The 24044-nt window shown below is 37.4% G+C and overlaps 1 protein-coding gene across 2 annotated transcripts in view; it reads left to right on the top strand.

The window, feature by feature from the left end:
• KDM7A (lysine demethylase 7A) overlaps nt 1-24044 on the top strand; it is a 77282-nt gene that overhangs the window by 27981 nt on the left and 25257 nt on the right. For both annotated transcript variants that reach the window (XM_072777421.1, XM_072777423.1), the window contains exons 2-9: nt 5311-5396; nt 11174-11291; nt 14067-14227; nt 16462-16603; nt 16914-17100; nt 18285-18447; nt 22041-22128; nt 23597-23703. In XM_072777421.1, the coding sequence (XP_072633522.1) occupies nt 5311-5396; nt 11174-11291; nt 14067-14227; nt 16462-16603; nt 16914-17100; nt 18285-18447; nt 22041-22128; nt 23597-23703 (1052 nt within the window). The remainder of the gene's footprint in view (nt 1-5310; nt 5397-11173; nt 11292-14066; nt 14228-16461; nt 16604-16913; nt 17101-18284; nt 18448-22040; nt 22129-23596; nt 23704-24044) is intronic.

Here is a 24044-nt window from a genome sequence, read left to right as displayed (position 1 = left end):
CTGCCCAATAATTTTTAACCTTTTCTTTGGATTGTAGACACCCTTTTGGGCTTAAGAAACTGTGGGCCTAGGACATGTTATGTAAATGTGCTTTTACATAGGGTTTATTTTATTGATTTGGAAATCGATAGTCTTTCAGTTAAAAAATAAACTTTTTAGGTTTTTTTTTTAATTTTTATTTATTTATGATAGAGAGAGAGAGAGAGAGAGGCGCAGAGACACAGGCAGAGGGAGAAGCAGGCTCCATGCACCAGGAGCCCGACGTGGGATTCGATCCCGGGTCTCCAGGATTGCGCCCTGGGCCAAAGGCAGGCGCCAAACCGCTGCGCCACCCAGGGATCCCAACTTTTTAGGTTTTTAAACAGCATATTCACCTTTTGCTTTCTATGGAAATAAATGAAATACATTTAAATTGGACAAATAAAGCAAGTTTCGGTTCTACTCAAAAGTGAATTGCATTTACTTGATTTCACTAATTGAATATTTGAATGGTAGTGTCATGTTATTTTTGACATTTTTGTCTTAGTTGCAGTGAGCTCTACTCAGCTTCTCAAAGACCTTATGGTAGCAGATGGATGGAGTTCACACATGAAAGTAGACTTGTTTTGGGATATCTGGATATCTCTAAGATTTTTTTTTTATATTTTGTTAAAGTTGTTAGATTGCTACATTTTAAGGATTTTGTTTGCTTAATTTTTTTACATGGTTGTAAAAATAGGTAGGATAGAATTTTATCCTTAAAAGCATTTTAATTTACAGAATAACACAAAAAAGTGTTTGAAACATAAATCTTCCATTTAATGAATAATTACCAAACATAACAACCACTCGGGATGCCAAGACACACCTTTCCAGATTGCAGCTCCCTTGAGGAAACCTTGATCCTACTATTATGATCTGTCTCTTTCTTGCTCTCCTTTATAGTTTAATCCCTAAGCACTGTGGTTCAGCTTTTCCTAATTTTGAACTTTATGAATAGAATACACTGTATATATTCTCTCCCTCTCTCTTCTTTTCCTTTAACACACTGATCACTCATTTACAGAATTTGTTCAGGGACACCTGGGTGGCTCAGCGATTGAGTGTCTGTCTTTGGCTCAGGACGTGATCCTGGCTCTGGGTTCAAGCCCCGCATTGAGCTCCTTGTGGGAAATCTGCATCTCTCTCTGCCTCTCTTTTTGTATGTCTCTTATTAATAAATAAAATCTTTTTTTAAAAAAAGAATTTACTCATATTACTCATATTGCATGGGGCTTTAGTTCTTTCATTTTTGTATCTGTATATACTATAACTGCAAGAATATACTATGATTCATTCCCTTTACTGTTGGGAACTAATAATTCTATAACCATTCCTGTTTAGGTAGATATCCTGGTGCACATGTGCATGAGTTTCTCTAAGATATATTTATCTAAAGAGAAACTGCTTGATCATAGAATACAGTTCTTTAGTTTTGTTTCAAATTTATTTTCCAAAATGACTGTACTAGATTACTCCAGCCAGCAGTATACAAGTTTCCACTCTTCCACATCATCTTCAACATTTGGTGTCATCAGACTTTTTAGTACTAGCCAATCTGGTGGGCATATTGTGGTATTTTATTGCAGTTTTAATTTGTATTTCCCCCAATTGTTAAAGAGGTCACACACCTTATCATGTGTATATTACCCACTTGGGTTTCCTTTTATGATGTGCCTCTTCATGTCTTTCGGCCATTTTTTCTATTGGGTTCTTTTTTTCCCTTATTATTATTATAGTCTAGATATAATTCCTTTGGTGGTGATCTGTACTGAATCATCTTCTTCCATTCTGGTTTATCCTTTCTTTCCTTATAGTTTAATGAACAGAAGTTATTCTGGTATGATTGAAATTAGCTGAGGTTTTTTTTCCCTCTTATGGACATGGCATTTTGATTTGATAGCCCTTACCAGCACAAAGTCATAAAGATATTTTCATATTATCTTTTTTTTTCTTTTTTAAAGTAGGCTCCATGCCTGGCACAGGGTCCAGTTCTAGGCTTGAACTCACAACTGTGAGATCAAGACCTGAGCGGAGATCAAGAGTCAGACGCTCAACTGACTGAGCCACCTAGGCACCCCTATTTTCATATTATCTTATTACAACCTTTATAGTTTGCCTTTCACGTGTATTTAGGTTTTTAATCTACTTTGCAGTAAATTTTATTGTTGTGAATTAGGTGCCTAATTTCATTTTTTTTTCATACAGATGTATAAATTTTTTTTAAAAAGATTGTATTTATTCATGAGAGATACAGAGAGAGACAGAGGCAGACAGAAAGACATAGGCAGAGGTAGAATCAGGCTCCCTGTGGAGAACCCAATGTGGGACTCGATCCCGTGACTCCAGGATCATGCCCTGAGCCAAAGGCAGACCCTCAGCCGCTGAGCCACCCAGGCATCCCTCACTGATTAAGATGTTTAGAGTTAAAACCACCTTGCATTCCTGAGGTAGACCAAACTTGCTCTTTGCATCTTTGCTCATAAATGAAAGTGGTTTGTAATTTTCCTTGCTTGTATCATCCCAAGTTTTAGTATCAGGCTGTGCTATCCTCAAATGAGTTAGGGAGTAAGTCTTTTTGTCCTATTCTCTGGTATAAGTTTTATATCGTATCGGAATTACTTCTTGGGTATTTGATAGAACTTACCTGTGAGGCCATCTGGGACTGGGATATTTGTGTGTGTTGGGGGAACAGTTTTTAAAATTACAAAGTAACTGTTACAGGAGTATTCAAATATTCTATTTCTTTGTGATTCAAGTTTGCCTATCTTATCTATATTTCCTAATCTCTTAGCCTAAAATGGTTCATTTCATAATGAACAAAGGTTGTTTTACCTTTAATGTCTATAGAATTTATAGTTCTGCACCTCTTTTCATTCTCAGTATTGGTTATTCATGTCTTACCTCTTTCTTAGACTCACTAGAGAGGTTTGCCAACTTTGTGTTTTCAAAGAATTTTTGGCTTTGGTGCTCTATTGTATAATTTGTTTTCTATCTCATCAGTTCTGCTTTTTTATTCCTCCTATGTTTTTAAGGTTTATTTTGCTATTCTTTTTATAACTTCAGGTAGATGCTTCTTAGTTTATTTCAGCCTTTTTTTTCTAATACATGCATTTAAAGGTGTACATTTCTGTTTATAAGTTCTACATCCCACAAATGCTGTTATGTAGTATTTTTATTAGTGCTCATTTCAAGATAATTTTCAGCATTTCATTATAATTTATCTGTTGACTCATGGGTTAGTTAGCAGTTTATTCCTTAGTTTCTAAATATATGAAGATTTTCCATTTCATTTTTTGTCATTAATTTCTGGCTTAATTGAACTGTGGCTAGAGAATTTCTGATTTCAGACTTTCACATGCATGTGAGTTGGGGGAGGGGCAGAGAGAGAGAGAAAATCTTCAAGCAGGCCCCTCCTTGCATGTGGAGCCCAGTGCTGGGCTGGAGCCCAACTCAGGGCTGTATTCTACGATCCTGAGATTATGACCTGAGCTGAAATCAAGAGTCAGATGCTCAACTTGACTGAGCCACCTAGGTGTTCCTAGGCCACGTTATTTAATCCTAAAGTTCAAATCTTACATATTTCATACATTTTTGTTTTACTTGCTTATTCTATCAGACACTGAAAGAGTTCTCAAAATCTCCCACTATGATCGTTCCCATTATAGCCTCCTGGGAAATTGAAATTTTTAGACTGAATATATGTATGTCCTATTTTTAATTTAGATTTTATGTTGCTTAATCTTAATATAGCTGTACTTTTTAAATTACTATTTGCTCATCCTATTACTTCAGCCTTTCTGTATTCTTGTTGTACGTGTATCTTTTACAACCAGTGAATTGTAGTGTTTACATCCAGCCAGGTAACCTGTGTCTTTTAACTGGAGTAGGTTAACCAATTTACATATAATTAACAGTACTTATGTATTTAAATTTATAACTTCACCTTATTTTAGTCTCTCCATTTCTTTTTCTCTCCTCCTTTTTTTGAATTGATTTTTAAAATAAATTCTTTGTCCCCATGCTGGTACTGGTATGGAAGTTATACTTTCTATTTCCTTTCAGTTGTCTCCTGAGAGATTCTAATAGGCATTCTTATTACAGAAGTCCAATGTTAACCATCACCTTTCCTCTCCTTCCAGGATAAGTGCCTTAGGACTTTATAACTCCATTTGTTCTCTCCTGATTCAGATGCGCTGGTATCATGTGTTTTAGTTCTTTATGTATTTTAAAATCTCACATGACGTTATTTTATGTAGGGAATATTCATGGGTAAATTTGCCCATATATTTATTATTACTTTTTTAAGCTTTTCACTTTTTTCTTGCATCCAGACCTCTCTGTGATCATCTTCCTTTTGCCAGAGTATGTCCTTTACATGTCTTTTACTGTGGGTTGGCTGGAGGTGAACTCTCAGTTTTTGGTTGACTACAAATACTTCTCTCTTCTTCTTGAAACCTATTTTAACTAAATAATGCTAGGCTGATAGAATGTTAGGATAGGGGTGAGAGGGAGGAGAAAGGAAATGGAGAGAGAATGAGATCATGAGAGCTATGAGAACTCTCTGGTATTTCTTTTTTTTAAAAAAAGATTTATTTTATTATTTACTTGTGAGAGAGGGAGCATGAGTGAGGTGGACAGAGAAAATCTCAGACTCCACACTGAGTATGGAGTCTAACATGGGGGTTGTCTGTGGAGTCTTGATGTGGGACTCTTCTTGGGGCTTGCTCTCATGACTCCCAAGATCACGACACTGAGATCGTGGCCTGAGCCAAAACCAAGAGTTGGATGCTTACCCAGTTGCACCACCCAGGCACCCCTGGTGTCTATTCTTATAAGGACGCTAAACCCATTGCATCAGGACCTCACCCTTATGACCTCAGTTAATCTCAATTACTTCATCAGAGGTCCTATCTCTAAAAATAGCCACACTGAGGGGGTTACAGCTTCAACATGTGAATTTGGGAGGAACACAAACATTGAGTCCACACTAGGTGGCATTTACACTTTGGTTGAGTGTCCTATGGCTTATAAGTAATTACATTACTTCTGATGTTTCTACTGTTGATAATAGTGAATCATTTCCCATGTAGTTGGGCATATTATCCCCCCTAATTATTCAGCAAGTGTACAGGGAAGACAATAAAACTTATTTTTGCATATGTTTCTGTAATCTACAAAATTTGTTGGTGAGGTTGTTGTACACTTCCCAGCTAAATTTTAACCATCTATTATAGTTAAGTAAAGATTTTCAACTTATTTACTTATTAACTCTGTTTTTCTTTATCTTAGCTGTGTTGGTGTAGAAGAACATCATGCTGTTGACATTGACCTTTACCACTGTCCCAACTGTGCAGTTCTACATGGTTCCTCCTTGAGTAAGTACTAGAAACTTAAATAAAAACTGAGGTTTAGAATTTAATATGTACATGATAACATTTTAATAATACTTTGACTAGTTATGTTATACCCACCAAGAACTATAGGGAATATTTTTCTGAGGATACTGAGAATACAATTTCTGTCTGAATTATTGAATAACATTTAATAAGTCAAGAAGATCAAATGAAAAAAATACTATCATTCTTTTTTCCCTTTAAAGATATATTTATTTTAGAGAGAGAGTGTGAGAGAAAATGAGCATGCTTGAATGGCAAGGAGGGGCAGAAGGAGAGGGAGGAGGAGAGAATCTTAAGCAGACTCCCCACTGAGCATGGAGCCCCACAGGGGGCTTGATCCCATAGGACCCTGAGATCACAACCTGAGCTGAAATCAAGAGTTAGACGCTCAACCCACTTAGCCACCCAGGTGCCCCAAGAATACTACCATTCTTAATTGCCAGTGCAAAGCCCCTAAACTTAAGGACGTATATTCAAAGCTTTCAGCCTGAGAAATGTGGAAAAGTGAAGTTTTCTGATTCTGGAAACTGATTTCAAATGTTTTTTTCTCTTTATAAATTAAAAAAACCTTTCCAGTAGTATTTGGGACAGTGTGTAGGATAAGACTTTAATGCACACACATGCATTATATTTTTAGGAAATTCAGGCATCAGTATGCTGAAATGTTACTTCTGTTTTCTGAATTTGGTCATCAGTTTGAGTATGGCCTGGAGTCCTGCCTCAACCTGAAACTGCACCCTGTCCCAGTCCCATTCTGAGGAAGCAGAGGCCAGACCAAGTGCCTGCCTGCTCTCTTCTGCCCGAGAGGCAGGGTACAGGCCAGAATGTTCACACACTCTCTGGGGTGTACCAGTATCACATCAAATGGTATTTATCCTTAGCCTTTTACAGATACTTCAGAAGAATAGATTGGAATGTTAATTGTGCAGACAGAAAGTAGAGATAACATTTAACAAGCTTTGAAGGAAGTTATAACTTTCTTTTTAAAAAAATTCAGACTGCACGTGGCGGGGTGGCTCTTTCGGTTAAGGTCAGGATGTTAGGGTCCTGGGATCGAGCCCCGCATTAGGCTGCCTGCTCAGCGGGGGAGCCTGCTTCACCCTCTCCCTCTTCTCCCTCTGCCCCTCCCCCCTGCTTGTGTATTCTCTCTCTCAAATAAATAAATAAAATTTCTTAAAAAATTTAGACTGCAAACTAGTATTTTTGTGTTTATAAAAATAAAGGGAAAAACTATAGACTTACTCATTTTACAAAGAACCTTTTCTTGAACATACTTTGATACATATTTGGGTGCGATGTAGGTGACCCATACAATCTTTTTTACTTTATTTTATTTAAAAAAATTTTTAAGGGTTAGATGGAGGTGACCTATACAACCTCTTTTGTTTTATTATTATTTTTTTAAACTTTTTTTTTTCTGTGAGGAAGAGAGAGAATCTCAAGCAGGCTCCATGCCCAGTGTGGAGCCCAATGTGGGGCCTGAACTCAGAACCCTGAGATTAAGAGTCAGATGCTTAACTTTATTGGGCCACTGAGACACTTCCCTAGGACTTTTTTTTTTTTAAATAGAAATTTTTATCTGAGGTTGTGGGCAAGTAATTTTGTAAAAGAGACTTACTAGCAACTGACTGTTCATCTGTTAGGAATATTAGCAATTTATCTAGTTTCTTTGTAAGAGATTTAGAAATTCAAGGTATAAGAATACATTAAAATAAGGATGCCTGGGTGACTTGGTGGTAAGTGTCTGCCTTTGGCTCAGGACATGATCCTGCATTGGGCTCCCCACAGGGAGCCTGCTTCTCCTTCTGCCTATGTCTCTGCCTCTGTCTCTGTGTCTTTCATAAATAAGTAAATAAAATCTTTTAAAAAAAGAATACATTAAAATATTTAATTTCATAATACATTAAAATGCAGTTATCCATTTTATTAGTTACACAGTATAAAATTTGAGGTTAGAAGATTGGTAGAATTGTTAGTGTAATTGACTAGTTTATTGTCATAAATGTTTTTAGAGGCTCTTATTTTGTGTAGCAGCAAAGTATATGGTATTATATAACTTAGAATAATTATTGACCAAGTGTAATTCTTGGAGGAAATAAATAATCCTGGGTTGTTATCTCAAGAAAGGAAACAGAAATAAAATTTATAACAGTCTTAGTTTAGAACTTAAGTATATAATCCCCAAATGAAATGATTTGAATTTAATTTCTATGAAATATTAAGTGGGTTGGTATGAGACGGAACAGTGTTGTGTTTAAAATGCTATATTATGTGATGTATTCTGTTTTCTATTTTTCCTCTAGGATTTAATTTTTTAAAAAGCTTGTCACACTCACTGAATTGATTTCATAATCCATAATGGATCACAACCTGCACTTTGAATAACAATCCTTCAGAGAGAAGCTTAATTATTGTGTGACCCTTCATATACCTCTCATGCTTGAATAACATAAGATCAGGCATTGGTTATCATCTGGGCAAAAGTCCAACGCTAAATACCCACAGGGAACATACCCAAGATCCAGTAATTTGTTTTATCTTGCTCTAAGGTTCACCTTCCCTGCCCTTCACCCTCCACTTTCAACTTGGGTCATCCCTTTTGTCCCCTTTCCCTCTGCTCTGAAGCCTCTCTTGCTTGCCACCTAGGGCTTCCTGTTCTCTCAGGATCCCTAAGAACCCTTATTGGAGATACTAGTTAGTGTAATATGGTGAATTTAGATTTGACCCTTCTATGGGAGTTAAGAACTCTTTTGAAGGACAAGTATCAAAAAAGCCCCGTACTTACATATCTCAGGGCTCCTCAGGCACATGGACTCTAAATTCAAATTTTCTCTCCCTAGGACGATTACTAGAATATTTCTTCCTTTAAGAAATTCAATCAGCTTCTTAAAGTGGCTGATTTTATGTGTTAAGCATGTTGGCCTATCAGGACAGTTGTAGCCTTCTGTTAATATTGTGCAAATCTCATTTAAAAGGAAAGAGAAGTAATTGGCAGCTTATTGGATACCCCAGACCCTATGCTAAGAAGTATTTGATCTATGTTATTTCCTTCCATATTTGTAATATGCTTAGGTGAGAAAAATTATCTAACTAGCTCTTTGATAAAGTTATTTGGCAGACCTGGAGTTTGAGCCCATAACTGTCCAATCCCTATTCTATTCTAATTCTAGTCTATTCTGCCAAAATGAAAATCAAAACAATGTAATACTGTAGTTTACTTATCAAGTGGGTAGCTTATCCTTTTTCTTTTTTTTTTTTTTTTTTTTTTTAATTTAAATTTAAATGTTTAAAGAATTATTTGAGGGCAGTCCCGGTGGCTCAGCGGTTTAGCATCGCCTTAGCCCAGGGTGTGATCCTGGAGACCCGGGATCGAGTCCCACGTCGGGCTTCTTGCATGGAGCCTGCTTCTCCCTCTGCCTGTGTCTCTGCTTCTCTCTCTCTCTCTGTGTGTCTCTCATGAATAAATAAATAAATAAAATCTTAAAAAAAAAAAAAAGAATTGAGAGAAAGAGCATGTGCAAGTTAGGGGGGTTGCAGAGGAAGAGGGAGACAAGCAGACTTCCCTGCCAAGTGGAGAGCCTGATGCAGAGCTTGATCTCAAGACCCCTAGATCATGACCTGAGCTGAAATCAAGAGTCAGATGGTCAATTGACTAAGCCACCCCGATGCCTCCACCTCCCTTTTTTAAATGACTGTTGACCCAGGGCTTTGAAATAGGCTGCTTATATATACTGGTAAGAGTGTGAGTTACCTACCACTTTTTTGGAGGCAGTTTTGAAATGTGTAGCAAGTATCTTAAAAATACTGGAGTCTTTCTTCTAGCATTTCTAGGAATTTATCCTGAGGAATTAATGAGGGAAACAGATTTATGTATATGAATATTAATCTCAACTTTGTTTGAAGAAAGATTCAGAATGAGCTAAGTGCATAAGAATCAGGAAAAGGATTTATAAAGTGATGCATCTATATCTACATCTTAAAATTCTAGGCTGCTTTTAAATTGCTTTTGAATATTTAATAAGGAGAAAAGGCTCATGATAGAATAAGAAAGGTAAGCAGATGAACATCATGATCCCAGTTGAAAATAAAATGGGGTGATGTATCTATATATATGTAGAACAGAAGCCTGTAATGAAACACCCTTGAATTTTAAAAGTAATTTTAAATGAGAAAAAATAACACACAAAGGATGCCTTAATGGTATTTTCTAGGAAGGTTGCTTTATGATTCTCAGGTTTTCTCATGAGACTTTAAAAAAATGGGATTTACGCTTTTCCATATTGAGGGTTTGACTGCCATGAATTACTTGAGAATCTTGTTTTAAACTTTTAGAAATGAATAAGCCCAATTTCCTCCCCTTTTGGTTATTTAGTGTGACTTCTCTTTATCTGTTTGAGGATCCAGTATTATTTTATTATTATGATCTTTTAGAGTGATGGTTTGAAATAACTTAGACTCATAGAGTTGCCCTGCCCCATGTTTTTTTATGGAAATGTTCAGACATAGAGGAAGAGTTAAATTTTGCAGGGAATACCTCCATACTCACCACCTAGACTCCACTATTAACATTTTACATTATTTGCTTTACTACACAGTCTTTGTAGCTGTCTCACTTTTTTTTTTTTTTTTTGGTCTCACTGTCTTTTTAAGTATCTATCCATTTTAGTTTTTTGATGGGTTCTAAGCTAGTTGTAGACTTCAGTACATTTCCCAGAATCATGAAGGTTTTAGGCTTAACAGTGATTTTCAAGCTTAAAAAAAGATATAAAACTGACATTTTATTGGTAGCACACAAAAGGGCTGTAGGTGGTGCTGCCCTGGTCGAAAGCAGAAGGAGATCCAGAGTTCATTTTTTGGCCTCTTCCACATCTTCCCCTGTCTTAAGGGTCCCTCAGCATGGTTTGAAACCCAGCACTCCTCCCTTCATTTTCATTTGAGGACTGGACCCATTCACATGACTTGGCCCAAGGTTGCAGAGGAAGTTATGGCTGAACCTAGGAGTCAAATCCAAGTCTCCTGATTTTGACTGCCATAGGACTGTTCAAGATTGTAGCTGCCCAGAGGTGTAGAATCGTACCTGGGCATTAGAACTAATCATAAAGTTATTTCATTCCTCTTGTCTTCCTTTAATTGTGATGCAGCCACCAGCTCTTCTTTTGTGGCAATGTAAGCATGCTTATTTTAGGAATAGATCTTGACATAAAAAAAGAAGGGAACTGTGCTGTTAAAATAGATTTCTGATGTAGGATCAAAGACCCTATGGCATGGATGACATGGATGATCCATAAAAATCATGTTACGACTTAATGGTCTAGTGAAAATCATGATTTAAAATAGTTGTGCCTAAAAAATAAGTAAATAAAATAGTTGTGTTATTTTATAGTATGTGTGACTATTATAATAGGCTCCATCTGCTAATTGAATTTGTTGATTTAAAATTTTTTGGAAATAAAGTAGATTTTTAATTTTTAAAAAATTTTTCATGTGTTTTTTCTTTTCAAATTTTTATTTAAATTCTAGTTAGTTAACATACAAGAGTAGATTTTTTTAAACCCCCAGTTAATTGCCTATAATTGTGGCATTACACAAAGTAAAATTTACCTCTTCATCTTGGAGATGCATTCAAAAGGGAGTGTTTTGATTGTATGTACAGTTGTTATTTCTAATCATAATAGAATATACCTTTTAGAAAGTACATGGTATTACCACTTATCACAACTGTTTTCTTTTTTTTTTTTTATCTTCTAAAAACCCAGTGAAAAAGAGGAGGAACTGGCATAGGCATGACTACACAGAGATTGATGATGGCTCCAAACCAGTGCAAGCCGGAACTAGGACTTTTGTTAAGGAATTACGTTCTCGAGTCTTCCCAAGGTATGGAATCTTGTTCTGACCAAAGAAAATGGAGAATGTTAACTAATAAAGTGGCATTATCTAAAGCAGTGTTTTCAAACTTCAGGTTGCAACCCATTATTATCAGCTTTTTACTATTTTTTTTTTAATGAAATGGAACATATTGACGCATTATGAGCAGTAGGTGTAAAAAAAGTACAGTTTCATGGAACTATTCTGTTACATATGTGTACGGGGTCACCTTGTAAAAATGCATTAACTGTTGCTCTCTGTCCAGAAAATTCGAAACACACTAATCCAAGGTGGTTGTTCCCAGTGCTGGGTTCCTCGTGATGGGCAGCTGCTGCTCTTCTTTGAACCTTTTTCCTCACCTGTTCTGATTTTCCAACTTTTTTTTTCTTATGTTATGTTCCTATCTCTCTTTCTACCCTGGGTCCACTAGAGGTACCCATCACCATTGCTCATTCTCTCTGGTGGCAGCAGGACTGGGCTTTTGATTTCTAAAAAATAATGGAATGTGTTTGACTTATCTGTGGCTCAAAGAGAGTCAAAAGTATGACACTGCATTTAATCATGCTAATTTAGATCATTTCCTGCTCACTGCCTGACATCTATTTAAAGTGATAATGCTTAATAGCCTTTTACACAAGATCATATCCAGGCTTGTTAAAGAGGGGAAGCACAATTTAAATTTAAATCACAACATCACATGCAGCCTATTATGGAATTATTTCAGATCCTGTAACTATAAAACCCTTGCTTATTTCTTCACAGTCTTTAGTATTCCTGTTCTCTTCCCTCTCCCAAGGCCTTAATCCTTAAACAGAAACATATAATTGATAGGCACCTAGTGTTGGCTCACTCAGGTCTGCTGAGCTTTCCACAGTGGTTTCCACATAACTTTTGTGATATTAAAGGCCCTTGTCTCAAATACTCTCTTTTATAAGTTTTAAAGTGGTTGGAGGAATGTTTGTTTTCCTTGATTGGTTTGGAGCTGAGGGCTAGGGTTTTCAGCCTGGGTCTAGGGACTGGCTTCAGAGAGGCTTGTGAGTTTCTTAAAACTGTATAAACAGTTTAGTGTCAATATGTGAAATGTGCATTTTTCAGGAAGAGAAGCCATATAGCTTTTATTTTTTATTTTTTTCAAATAGGCTTGTGACCCAAAAGAACAGTGTTAACAATCCTGGCCTAGTGATGCTTGTGACTTCTCTGCCAAAGTCATCACAAATGAGAGCAGGCTATAGAGATGGTCACAAATGTCTTAACTGTAATTACCATTAATTAAAGGTCTTTGGTTTGATTTTATTTAGCTCCATAAACCTTCATATCATTTAAAACCTTATATAGAGTGACAGTAATTAAGTAAATTACACATACTTGATGTGATTAACACAGAAGTATATAAAATAAAGTGAATAGGTTATCTCACCCACCTCCCCATTTTACAACTTAGTGTGAGCTTTTTTTAAAAAAGATTTTTTTTTAAATTTATTTATTCATGAGAGAGAGAGAGAGAGAGAGAGAGAGAAAGGCAGAGACACAGGCAGAGGGAGAAGCAGGCTCCATGCAGAGAGCCAAAAGTGGCTACCAGTTCCCCAAATTCCCCAATTTTTGGGGAAATGAAAGGCAGTCCAGAACTCAGTGAGTCAGATGAAGGAGATCTAAATCCTCCAAATGCAACACTATCCAGAGAGTGTATCATTTTGGGGAGCCTCAAACTGACCTTGTTGAGAAGGTGGACAGATCAGAGTCCACTGATTCAGAGAACTAGTACCTCCTGTCTTCTGCTTGACACCTGGGCTGCAGGTGACGTTAAAAGACAGTCAAGGTCTGATTGTCTAAATGGAAACTGTTGTGTTTTCACCTATAAAGCAAATGTTGTACTTACTTGAATGTATAATAGCTGCATTCTGCGAGCAATTGGGAGGTAAAATCTAGAACATCCCTGTGTAGAGAGATCTTTGATTTATGGTTAGAGTAGAAGGAAAGGGACAAACCACACTTGAGTATGATGCTTATGACCTGTTACTCATCAGAGCAGGCAGCTGGATTTCAGCATCCCTTTATAGTGGCTTAAGGTGACCACTTACTGAAACTTATGAAATGCTGGCTGTAACAGATAAATCAGGAGTTCATTTTGGACATTTGTCTCAGTGGATAAGGGACCATGGGAACTAGTCATCCTCCATTGTGCAGGACACCAGTGAATTGATTGTTCTATGTCCATGAGACTTTGAAATGCCTAACAAATATTTGTGTAGAATTTTATCGCCGGATAGAATCTGATGTTTTACTTATCCTGACACTAATTTTTATTCTAATATGTCCTCCCCTCCCCCACCTTTTGCTCTTCTGATTTCTTATACAGCTTGTGTTCAGAGGTTTCTGATCTAGTCACTTCTCTTAAATTCAGTCACTCATTACAAGTTGTAATCATGCTATTATTACATTATATCTTCTAGGGAGTTTACCTACATATCAAATATACATTTACATATCAAAAATATATTTTATTATACAGTAATTTTTTCTCATGTTTTGGTGAAGGTATTTAATATAATACATATATATTTTCCAGTTATATGTATTGAAGTAATTATCTATGACTTACTTTAGGATAGTAAAAAGGACTTGATAAAACATTTGTTCTAGAAAGGAGAATCAGATACGATAGGTTAAGAACTGGTAATACAGACAAGAGTATAGTATATGAATTAACGCATTACCAGACTGTTTTTTTTTTTTTAAGTAAACTTAAAAACAAAGATACAACATTTTCTCTTATGTTTTCTTTAGTGCCGATGAAATAATTGTAAAGATGCATGGCAGCCAGCTGACACAAAGATACCTGGAGAAACATGGATTTGAAGTTCCTATTATGGTCCCCAAATTAGATGATCTAGGACTCAGGCTTCCTCCACCTACGTTTTCTGTCATGGATGTGGAACGCTATGTAGGTACGCACTTGATTCCTTTAAGTACTTGGGAAAATGCAGTAAAAGTAGTAGTATTGTTCTAATACCATTAGAAATTGAGTGAAGAGATGTTAATTTAGTTCAGTTTTTTGGGTCAGGAAAAGTGAAATGCAGTATCACCTATGTCAAAAACTATTTATTTCTCTGAGCAAACCTAACGTTGTCAGAAAACCAGAATGAAACAGTTGATCTATGCCACTTTTTTTGCTGTCAACACATTTTCTGGTGCTTGCTTAGGAGCAACAGTTACACCTCAGCATAACTGTAGATCCCAGGAAGGAGCCACCGGGAAATTGGACTGGTTCTAGGACTCTGCAGCATTCAGAAGCAGAATCTCTGGATCCTGCACCATTGACCTCTGGTGCCTAGAGAAAGGCTAGGAAAAAGAGGAGGCCAATTTCAAGCCTGTTTCCAAATTCATGACTTGATGATATTGCCCCTTCATGGTATCTGGACTCAGTGTGTGATCTTGAGGCCCAGAAAGCCATAAAAACAAGGCTGGAAACCATGTATCTGTTGCAATCTTCCTAACATTTCTAGTCATTTTGTTCATTCTCATCATGGTTCTCTAGATAAAACTGACTATATGTAGATCTCGTTCCTTGTCAGCAGTAGATAGAGGTTTTTTGAGGATTAGATCTCAAACAGACCTTGGCTCTGAGCTGTACATTGACTGCAGTGTATTATCTCCTGAGTATGAAATGTCTGAGAACTTGTTCCTTTATTGAGCCATTGGGCGACAGTTTTCATGGATAACTCTTTCAGTGAGGAAACCCAGTTCAAGGTCATGACTTCACATTCAGCTAATTTTGGATTATTTGATAAACTAGGGGATGAGGTTGAGGTTTAACCTGAGCCTGTTTGCATAAGTAGTACTATAAAATAAGTGGCTAGTGTAATAGAAGTATAGGAAGAAATATTCAGACAACTAGATAGTTTACTTTTTAGCACTGTAAATTGCTTAGGTTAACAGAACTGTTTTGCCTCTTAAGTATAAAATAAAGTCTACCAGGCAGTATTTTGATACAAAGTTACACTGAAGTAAGAAAATGGCATTTATTTGATTTCTCTTTCAGATTGATTAAGTATTGCCATATTTTGAATTCCGTTTGTCCTGTAGGACATGGCAGAACTGGTTATGCTTTCTTTGTCCTGGGGTGACAGTACAATGATGGGCAAGCAACACCTCATGGTTTTATTATTTATTTTTTTTTTTTTATTTTTATTTTTATTTTTTTTTAAGATTTTATTTATTTATTCATGAGAGACAGAGAGAGGAAGAGGGAGAAAGCAAGGCTTCATGCAGGGAGCCCGATGTGGGACTTGATCCTGAGTCTCCAGGATCATGCCCTGGGCCAAAGGCAGTGCTAGACCGCTGAGCCACCCGGATGCCCCACCTCATGGTTTTATAGGAAAAACCATTTCACATGCATTAATATGATCTGAGTTTTGCTTCCTAACCACTGATTTTTTTCTTCAAGCAGAATATTAGAAGACACCACTTGTCAAGCAGAAATTATCTGTTGTGGTTACCTTGTTCACTAATTCCACAGCGACTGACTGGTTTCTCTTTCTTTCTTTCTTTTTTTTTTTTAAGTTTTATTTATTCATGAGAGACACACAGAGAGAGAGGCAGAGACACAGGCAGAGGGAGAAACAGGCTCCATGCAGGGAGCCCGATGCGGGACTCGATCCCGGGACTCCAGGATCACGCCCTGGGCCAAACCGCTGAGCCACCCAGGGATACCGACTGGTTTTTCTAAATGATAGAATCTTAGATATTATATAAGTGAAAGGAAGAAGTCACTCTCCTCATTTTATGCATGAGGATATGGAAACTCAGAGCATGCGGCACAGTTCCCATATACCAGTATAATGCATTTTTATCACTGTGAGCTGCACACAAGAAATCAGTGTGTAGAAAACTTTGTAAACATTTAAGTTTTCACACTCAATGTTAATTAGTAACTGTCTTAATTGCTTTGTTCTTTCCCTCAAAAGCAGCTCCCTTTTTCTTTTTCTTTCTTTCTTTTTTTTCCCCCTTTTTCAACAATTCCATTTGGACTTAGAAAGAAGGATACAGGTGGAATCTTTGTCTAGGCTATGTAGTTTTATGGTTGGCTTTAAGTAAATATGGTCTTTAAAACATTTTTGTTTAGGGCATCTATTGATGTAACCTTTAAGCCCAATAATAAGACTATAATTTTTCTCTGCAGGTGGTGACAAAGTGATAGATGTCATTGATGTGGCAAGGCAGGCAGACAGCAAAATGACACTTCACAATTATGTTAAATACTTCATGAATCCTAACAGACCAAAAGTGTTAAATGTGATCAGCCTTGAATTTTCAGATACAAAGTGAGTAGTTTTGGACATTTTGGTTTAGTCTTCTCAGTGTTAGCTAAATGTAGAGTTAAATGATAAATTTATTTTAGTAAGAAACTGAATTATGACTTCTAAAGTGGTCCAGTAAATAGCAATGTTGTACATTTTGCTTTGGCACGCACAGAGAATATTTAGAAATATGATGAATTTTAAACTTTGAAGTAATGTTAACATAGTTTCATTTAATCTCTTGGTTTGGGTTGAGATGGGAGATGAAATTTTAAGAACTTTTAATTTGTATGATGTGGGTATGTGTGTATATGTGTGTTTGTTTTTTTTAAAGGATGTCTGAATTGGTGGAGGTCCCTGATATAGCCAGAAAACTTTCCTGGGTGGAAAATTATTGGCCAGATGATTCAGTTTTTCCTAAGCCATTCGTTCAGAAATATTGCTTAATGGGAGTTCAAGACAGCTACACAGATTTCCACATTGACTTTGGTGGAACTTCAGTTTGGTACCATGTCCTCTGGGTAAGATTGGGGTATTTCTTTGTTCTCTTATTGACAGAAACTTTTAGTCCTGGACATTTTTTCCAGGAATGAATCCATTTGCTGTAAGTGACATTTATAAAGAAGGAAGTTTTTGTACTTTTTAAGTAGGATCTATCATTGTAAACATTATGCTTTTTTTTCCCCCCTCAGGTAATGGAGGGGCCACTATGATTTTTTAGTTTATATTTAGATTCCTTTTTTGTCCCCATCTTTTAAATTGGTCTCTTGGCCTTTTGTCCCTTCATTTCCTCTTTGCCTTAGTTAATTATCAGTTAATCCCTGAATCAAATATTTGATTACAGCAAAATTACAGTAATATTTGCCTCTGACCTTAAGGGTAGGCCAGGACAGCTAGTTGCGTAAGTCAGGCATGCCCATGAAAATACTAATTCTTCTTGGCAACTTGCTTTATCTAGAATCATACTATTCAGCATAGTAGCCCACTGGCCACCTGTGACTAAATTTAAATAATTATAATTAAATATAATTTAAAATTCAATTCCTTATTTGCACTAGCCATATTTCAAGTGCTCAGTAGTGACATGTGACTTATGACCAGTGTATTGTATAGCGCAGATGTAAAACATCTCCATCGTCACACAATGTTCTATTGGACAGTGCTGGCCTAGAACAAGATCTTCATCTGTATGCAGTGCCTGTGTGTCAGTAGTGCTCTGGACTGTATTCGATGCTGTGTCCTGAGCTCCTGTTCCTCTTCTCTATGAGAAAGCAAGGGGTTAGTTGATTAAAGGAAGTTTATTTACAGGTCTTAAAAAAAATAGTCATAGATCTTAGAGGCAAGGGCAAAGTTTGCAGAGATGACTCTGTGACCTGATATATTAACATGTATTTACTTCCATACCTTGAAAATGAGATCAGTAAGATGCTTGTGATTCTTTACCCTCCTCTCTCGTAACTGTTTCTCCAACACTACTTTATTGACCCTGGGTGTATTTTGGAGGGGGAGCTTTAGCTTTTTAAAGATCCTTACTAAGGCAATAGCTATTGATCAGGTTTGTGAAAGGTGTCCTCTTGAGCCTAAAAAATCTTGATATTTACCTAATTTAACTTAGATCATTGTATTGGAAAATTGCATCAGCATAGGCCATCCTAAGAATGGCTTTTTTTTTTTTTTCAAAAATAGTGTGATTACTTCCTTCTAGGGTGAGAAGATTTTCTATTTGATAAAGCCAACAGATGAAAACTTGGCACTCTATGAGTCTTGGAGTTCATCTGTGACCCAGAGTGAGGTGTTCTTTGGAGATAAGGTGGATAAATGCTACAAATGTGTGGTAAAACAGGGACATACCTTATTTGTTCCTACAGGTAAGGCTTTGATCCCATACTGTCTCCCCATAGTTGACACTCAGTCATATGGAGCCAGCTTTTTATTAGATTCTCTGGCTTTAATATGTTTGGAAATAGCTTTGAAAAAGAATTCTGATCTTGGACTTTTCACTGCTTTGTCCTATAGAGGGCTTCTCTTACAATTAGGACCTATTTTGTAATTGTGTTTTATGTAATTTGCCTTCATCGTAATTTTTATTCAGATAAAACTCATATACCATAATATTCATCCTTTCAAAGTGTACAAGTCAGTGGTTTTTGTTGAACAAAGTTGTGTACACATACCACTTCCAGAACATTTCATCACCTCAAAAAGCAAACTCTACCAATTAATAGGCATTCCCCATTCCCCCTCCTCTGAGCCCCTGGCAGCCACTTAATGTTCTTTCTGTCTCTAGGGATTTGCCTGTTCTGGACATTTCATGTGTAATGTGTGGAGTACATGGCCTTTTGTATCCCGCTTCTTTTAGTTAGCTTAATGTTTACTGGGCTTATCCACGTTGTATCATGTATCAGTGCTTCCACTTTTCATGGCCAAGTGATATCCCTCTATGGATAGACCACATTTTGTGTATGCATTCATCATTGATGGACATTCGGTTGTATCTACTTTGAGGCTATTATGAATAGTGATGCTTTGAACATTTGTGTAGAAGTTTTTGTGTGGTGACATTGTTTCCATTTCTCTTGATTATATACCTTGCTAGTAATGGAATTGTGGGGTCATAGAGTTTATGGTGTTAAGTTTTTGAGGAGCTGCTAAACTGTTTTCCAAATGGTTGCACCACTTTACGTTCCTACCAGCAATGTACACACGTTCCAGTTTCTCCACATTTTTACTAGCACTGTAATTATCTTTATTATTATTATTATTATTTTTAAAGATTTTGTTATTTATTCATGAGAGACACAGAGACAGAGAGAGAGAGAGAGAGAGAGAGAGAGAGGGGCAGAGACACAGGCAGAGGGAGAAGCAGGCCCCATGCAGGGGGCCTGACGTGGGACTTGATCCCAGGTCTCCAGGATCAGGCCCTGGGCTGAAGGCGGTGCTAAACTGCTGAGCCACCCGGGCTGCCTGCATCTTTTATTATTTTAACTGTTCTAACAGGCGTGAAGTAATGGTATCTTACTGTGGTTTTAATTTGCATTTCCTTCATGAGTAATGATGCTGAACTTTTTTCTTGTGCTTATGGGCTATTTGTATATCTTTGGAGAAGTGACTATTCAAATCTTTTGCCCATTGTTAAGTTGGGTTATTTGTCTTTTTATTGTTAAGTTGATATATTCTGTATCTTGGATATATGATCTAGATCTAGCCACATATATGATTGGCAAGTAACTTTCCTATTCCGTGGCTTATCTTTTCACTTTCTTTATATGTTCTTTGTAATGCCCTTTGCACAAAAATTTAAAATTTGGTGACATGCTTTCAATTTTAGCTAGTTGACTCTACATTGCTCTCAAAGGTCAAGTCTGCTCTAAGAATCTGGGCTGCTGTCCAGGGACATTGGAGGCAATGGGGATATTTTGAGGGACCCTGGGAAGGGACTGAATACCACCAGCCTTAGCTGTAGCCTTAAGTATAGGTATCAGACGTGTCACTTTGAGATGTGACTGAATGTGGAGTGTGGACTCTCCCAGCCAGTGGTTTTGGGAATTACGTTTTTCTGATTCAGGTGACCTCTTGATGGCTGTAGAGTTCATAGGGATCTGTTGCCACAGGCCTTGCTTTCTTGCCTTGCCTCTGGTGTATTTAATGATAAATATGTATTGAATAAGTGCCCCAAACCACCAGAATTTATAAATCTAGATAAGTATCAATATTTTATTGTGAGTGGGCTCAGTTCCTCCCTTAAATCCTTTCCTAGGGCTCCCTTTTGTAATAAATATTTTGTTATGCCCTCTTCAAAATCTTGAATTCAAATTCATTCATGGTATAACCTCCTATACCATTTATTTCCCCCTGAAATTGATGTAATGATCTAACTAGAATAGAAGGAAGAAATTAAAAGGCAATTTATAATAAAATACTTTCACAAAATGTGCCTGCTCATACAGGTGTATGATTGGCAACTCAAATTCTATAGCATTGGTGTAAATGTCATGGAACATTAGAATCACATGGAGGGTTTATTGAAATAAAGATTGCTGGGCCACATCCCTAGCAGTTCTGATTCAGTTGACCTGAGTGGGGCTGATAATTGCATTTTTAAAGGTTTCCAATTGATGGCTGATGCTGCTGGTCTGGGGACCACACTTAGAGAACCACTCCTATAGGGACTGTTGCTTTTTCCCAGGGTAGCAACTGATAAATTTCCAAACAAACTGTAGTTTCCTTCAATTTACAGAGTAGTTGTATTCCTGGAAAATTCTGCCAAAACTGTGCAAAAAATACTTTATTTTCATATATAATGGGCTTAGAGTTTCTAGATTTAGACCATTAATGACAGATTTTGTAGTTATGTCAATGCCCAGCAGAGAGTCCTGAGTAAAGCACAACTGTTTCTTATTATGTAGAATGGTCTGCTCATTGCATCCTTGGCTCTCGCTCATGAAATGACACTAATGCCTCCTGATCATTGAGACAATCAAAAAAAGTCCTCCAAACTCTCCAAAATGTCCTTTACAGGCAGTGCTGCCTCAGTTGAAAACCACTGATCTGTAGGACTTGTAGCTGACAAAAGTTTCTCATTTGTGATTTGAGAATGAAGCTCAAGGCTCTGTGCCTTTGAGCTTGGGCTCAAAGGGCACCACTTGAAAGTCAGTCTTTAAAGGAATTTTTTTCCTGTTGTGTCACAGCACAATGAGAGATCAAAAAATGAAAAATAGAAAATGGCATCTATTTTAATAGCTAATTTTTACATGCAAACGTATGTGTTCGTATTTATATGAAGGCCTTATGTTCAGTCTATGGATATTTCTTACAAAAGTTAGGCATCATCTCCTGGAAATGTTTCTTACTTTGAAAACATATTTACGGGAAAATAAGACATCATTTTAATTGCCAATGTTCATATCTTAGGACCCATAAGCCTCCATGGTGAAATGTGGGTGATCTACCTTCTTCTTAGAGCCAGCTCTCCAGTTGAGTTTCACTCTTACTCCTCTACTTAATGCCTAAGGGCACTGCTCATTTTAGGATGACTCTAAAGAAGTGAAGTGCTCAGCCAGTCCCATGTTTATTTAGTGGAAATGTGCTCACCTCATTCTTAGCACGGTTGACTCCTCTCAGAGTAACATCTTCCATGTAAAGTTGGATTGTGTTTTTAAACTAAAAAACTAAAACAACAACAACCACAAAAACCATCCCCTATCCTGTACCATGATTTTGTCTGATTGGTTTGATGTGTTTGCTTCCTCAAACTCAGCACAGAGTCTGGCATATAATAGGCATTTAATACATACTTGAATGAATGAGTCTGTAGATTACAATAGGCATTAACTTCTCCAGCTCTGGTGGAGGATGAGCTAAACTGATGTTGGTGTTTTGAGTTTCTTGTTTCACAGGTAGATATCATGTTTGTGTGGTTTAAATATTGAAAAATCACTGACTTATATTTTAACTGTTTCAGGGTGGATTCATGCTGTGCTCACATCTCAGGATTGTATGGCTTTTGGGGGGAACTTTCTGCACAACCTTAACATTGGCATGCAGCTCAGGTCTGTGTCATCAGTATTTAAAGGCTCTTTTGTTTTTCTTTAAATAAGACATTATTTTAAAGTTTCAACAGAATAAATCAGCAATATATTTTGAGATCTCATGGCGATAGGCCCTGAGAAATAATAAATAGGAATAGGACCTTTAAACCAAACGTATTATGGTAAAATTTTGTCAAGAAGACTCCTTGATGCATTTCAACTCTAAAAACAAAGAGAGTCATTTATTCAGTTTGACATTATATCCCTGAATTTCAAAAAAAATTTTTTTTAAGATTTTATTTATTCATTTGAGAGACAGCAAGAGGGAGAGTGAACACAGGCTGAAGGAGGGGGGAGAAGCAGACTCCCCGCTGAGCAGGGACCCGATGCGGGGCTCCATCCCAGGACCCTGAGACCACAACCCGAGCCAAAAGCGGATGCCCAACTGACTGAGCCACCCAGGCATCTCTGAATTTCAAAATTTTATAAAACTGTGTGGGCTCTGTCCTTTGGCTGTTGTTATAATTAGGGAAATGACACAATTGGGTCAGACTCAGGTGTGACGTGGTGCTGGGGAGAGGTAATCCTCAGTTAAGATTGCTGTCAGAACGCCTGCTTTAGTTTTGCCGTGGGGAAAGGATTAGCAGCTATTTCTCCTTCGGTCTGAGAGTTTCACCGTTGGGTGACTGTTCTCCTGGTAGCCTAACGAGAGTAGAATGTTACCAGGCTGTACTGCTTGTGGCAGAATGATTTCTGATTGATTACCTGCATCAGGACTGGCAGGACTAGAGATACCTAGTCAGGGCTTTTCTGAATGTGGTGACTCTTATAATTTGGCATGCTCGCAGGGAACCCTGGAAGCTATGTGTTTGTGGAGGTATTATGAGAAATAGTGGCTCTTACTAGGCATGAAGCTCAAAGCCAGGGGCACCTCCCACAGCTGTCAAATGTGAATCTTGTTTCTTTACCTGAGGTGTCCCTGGGGGAAAGATGGTTGTAGGAACCGCTGCCAGGATTCCCACAGAAGAGTAAGGCTCTGGCAAGCTATGGTTCCTGTCTTCTCACCTTGAGCCGCACCAAGGTGTCCTTGAGCTTGAATGCTTCGTGGAGCCTAAAGAAAACTCCCTGAGTGGATGTTGTGGTGCTGTCCAACACAGGGAGCTGTTTTAAGCATACTGTTATATTTGTTATGGTGGAATCCTTGTAAAATTCCTTCTGCTAAAACTACGATGCAAATTCCAAGGTTCTGATCTCTGGGAAGAGTGTGTAAGCCCTCAGTATGGGGAAGATTTGTTCAGGTTGGACCCAGGTTGGACAGGGTAAGATTACAGTTCATTCTTGGTCAGACGTGGAGGTGGTGGGTAATTCACACTACCCAATTGGTCTCATATGTTGTGGCCTCTGCTTGTTTTATTTTCCTTAAGTTTGTTGCCTCCATTTAACTTTGCAGTGCTAATTTTAATACTTAATTTCTTCAAATTTTCTTTAGGTGTTACGAAATGGAAAAAAGGCTAAAAACACCAGATCTTTTCAAATTCCCTTTCTTTGAAGCCATATGTTGGTTTGTTGCCAAAAATTTGCTGGAAACGTTGAAAGGTAATTAATACTCTGTACTTTATGATGTATGATGCTTGTAAATTCACGAAGAGCCCCCAATAGTAAGAAGGGCCCTTTTTTATTACGATGTAGCTGTTGCCCCTGTTTTGTTTTTTAAATGCATGATTTCCCCTGCTATGAACTGTTTTAGCAAATCAGAATCTCTAGTCCATAGTCTTACAATCAGATCTATGAAGAGCAGCATCAGAACAGCACAGGGAGTACTGAAAATGTTCATTTCCTCTTGGACTCTAGTAGCCTGCGCACGTTGTCAGACGTGTCAAGGTGCCTCTTCACAAAGGTGCAATTTAAGCTACGGGACTATTACTATAAGGTGTGTT

Source organism: Canis lupus, chromosome 15 (genome assembly GCF_048164855.1).
Source record: "Canis lupus baileyi chromosome 15, mCanLup2.hap1, whole genome shotgun sequence".
In the NCBI taxonomy this organism is placed as follows: Eukaryota; Metazoa; Chordata; class Mammalia; order Carnivora; family Canidae; genus Canis; species Canis lupus.
This window is presented reverse-complemented; position numbering and strand designations above follow the sequence as displayed.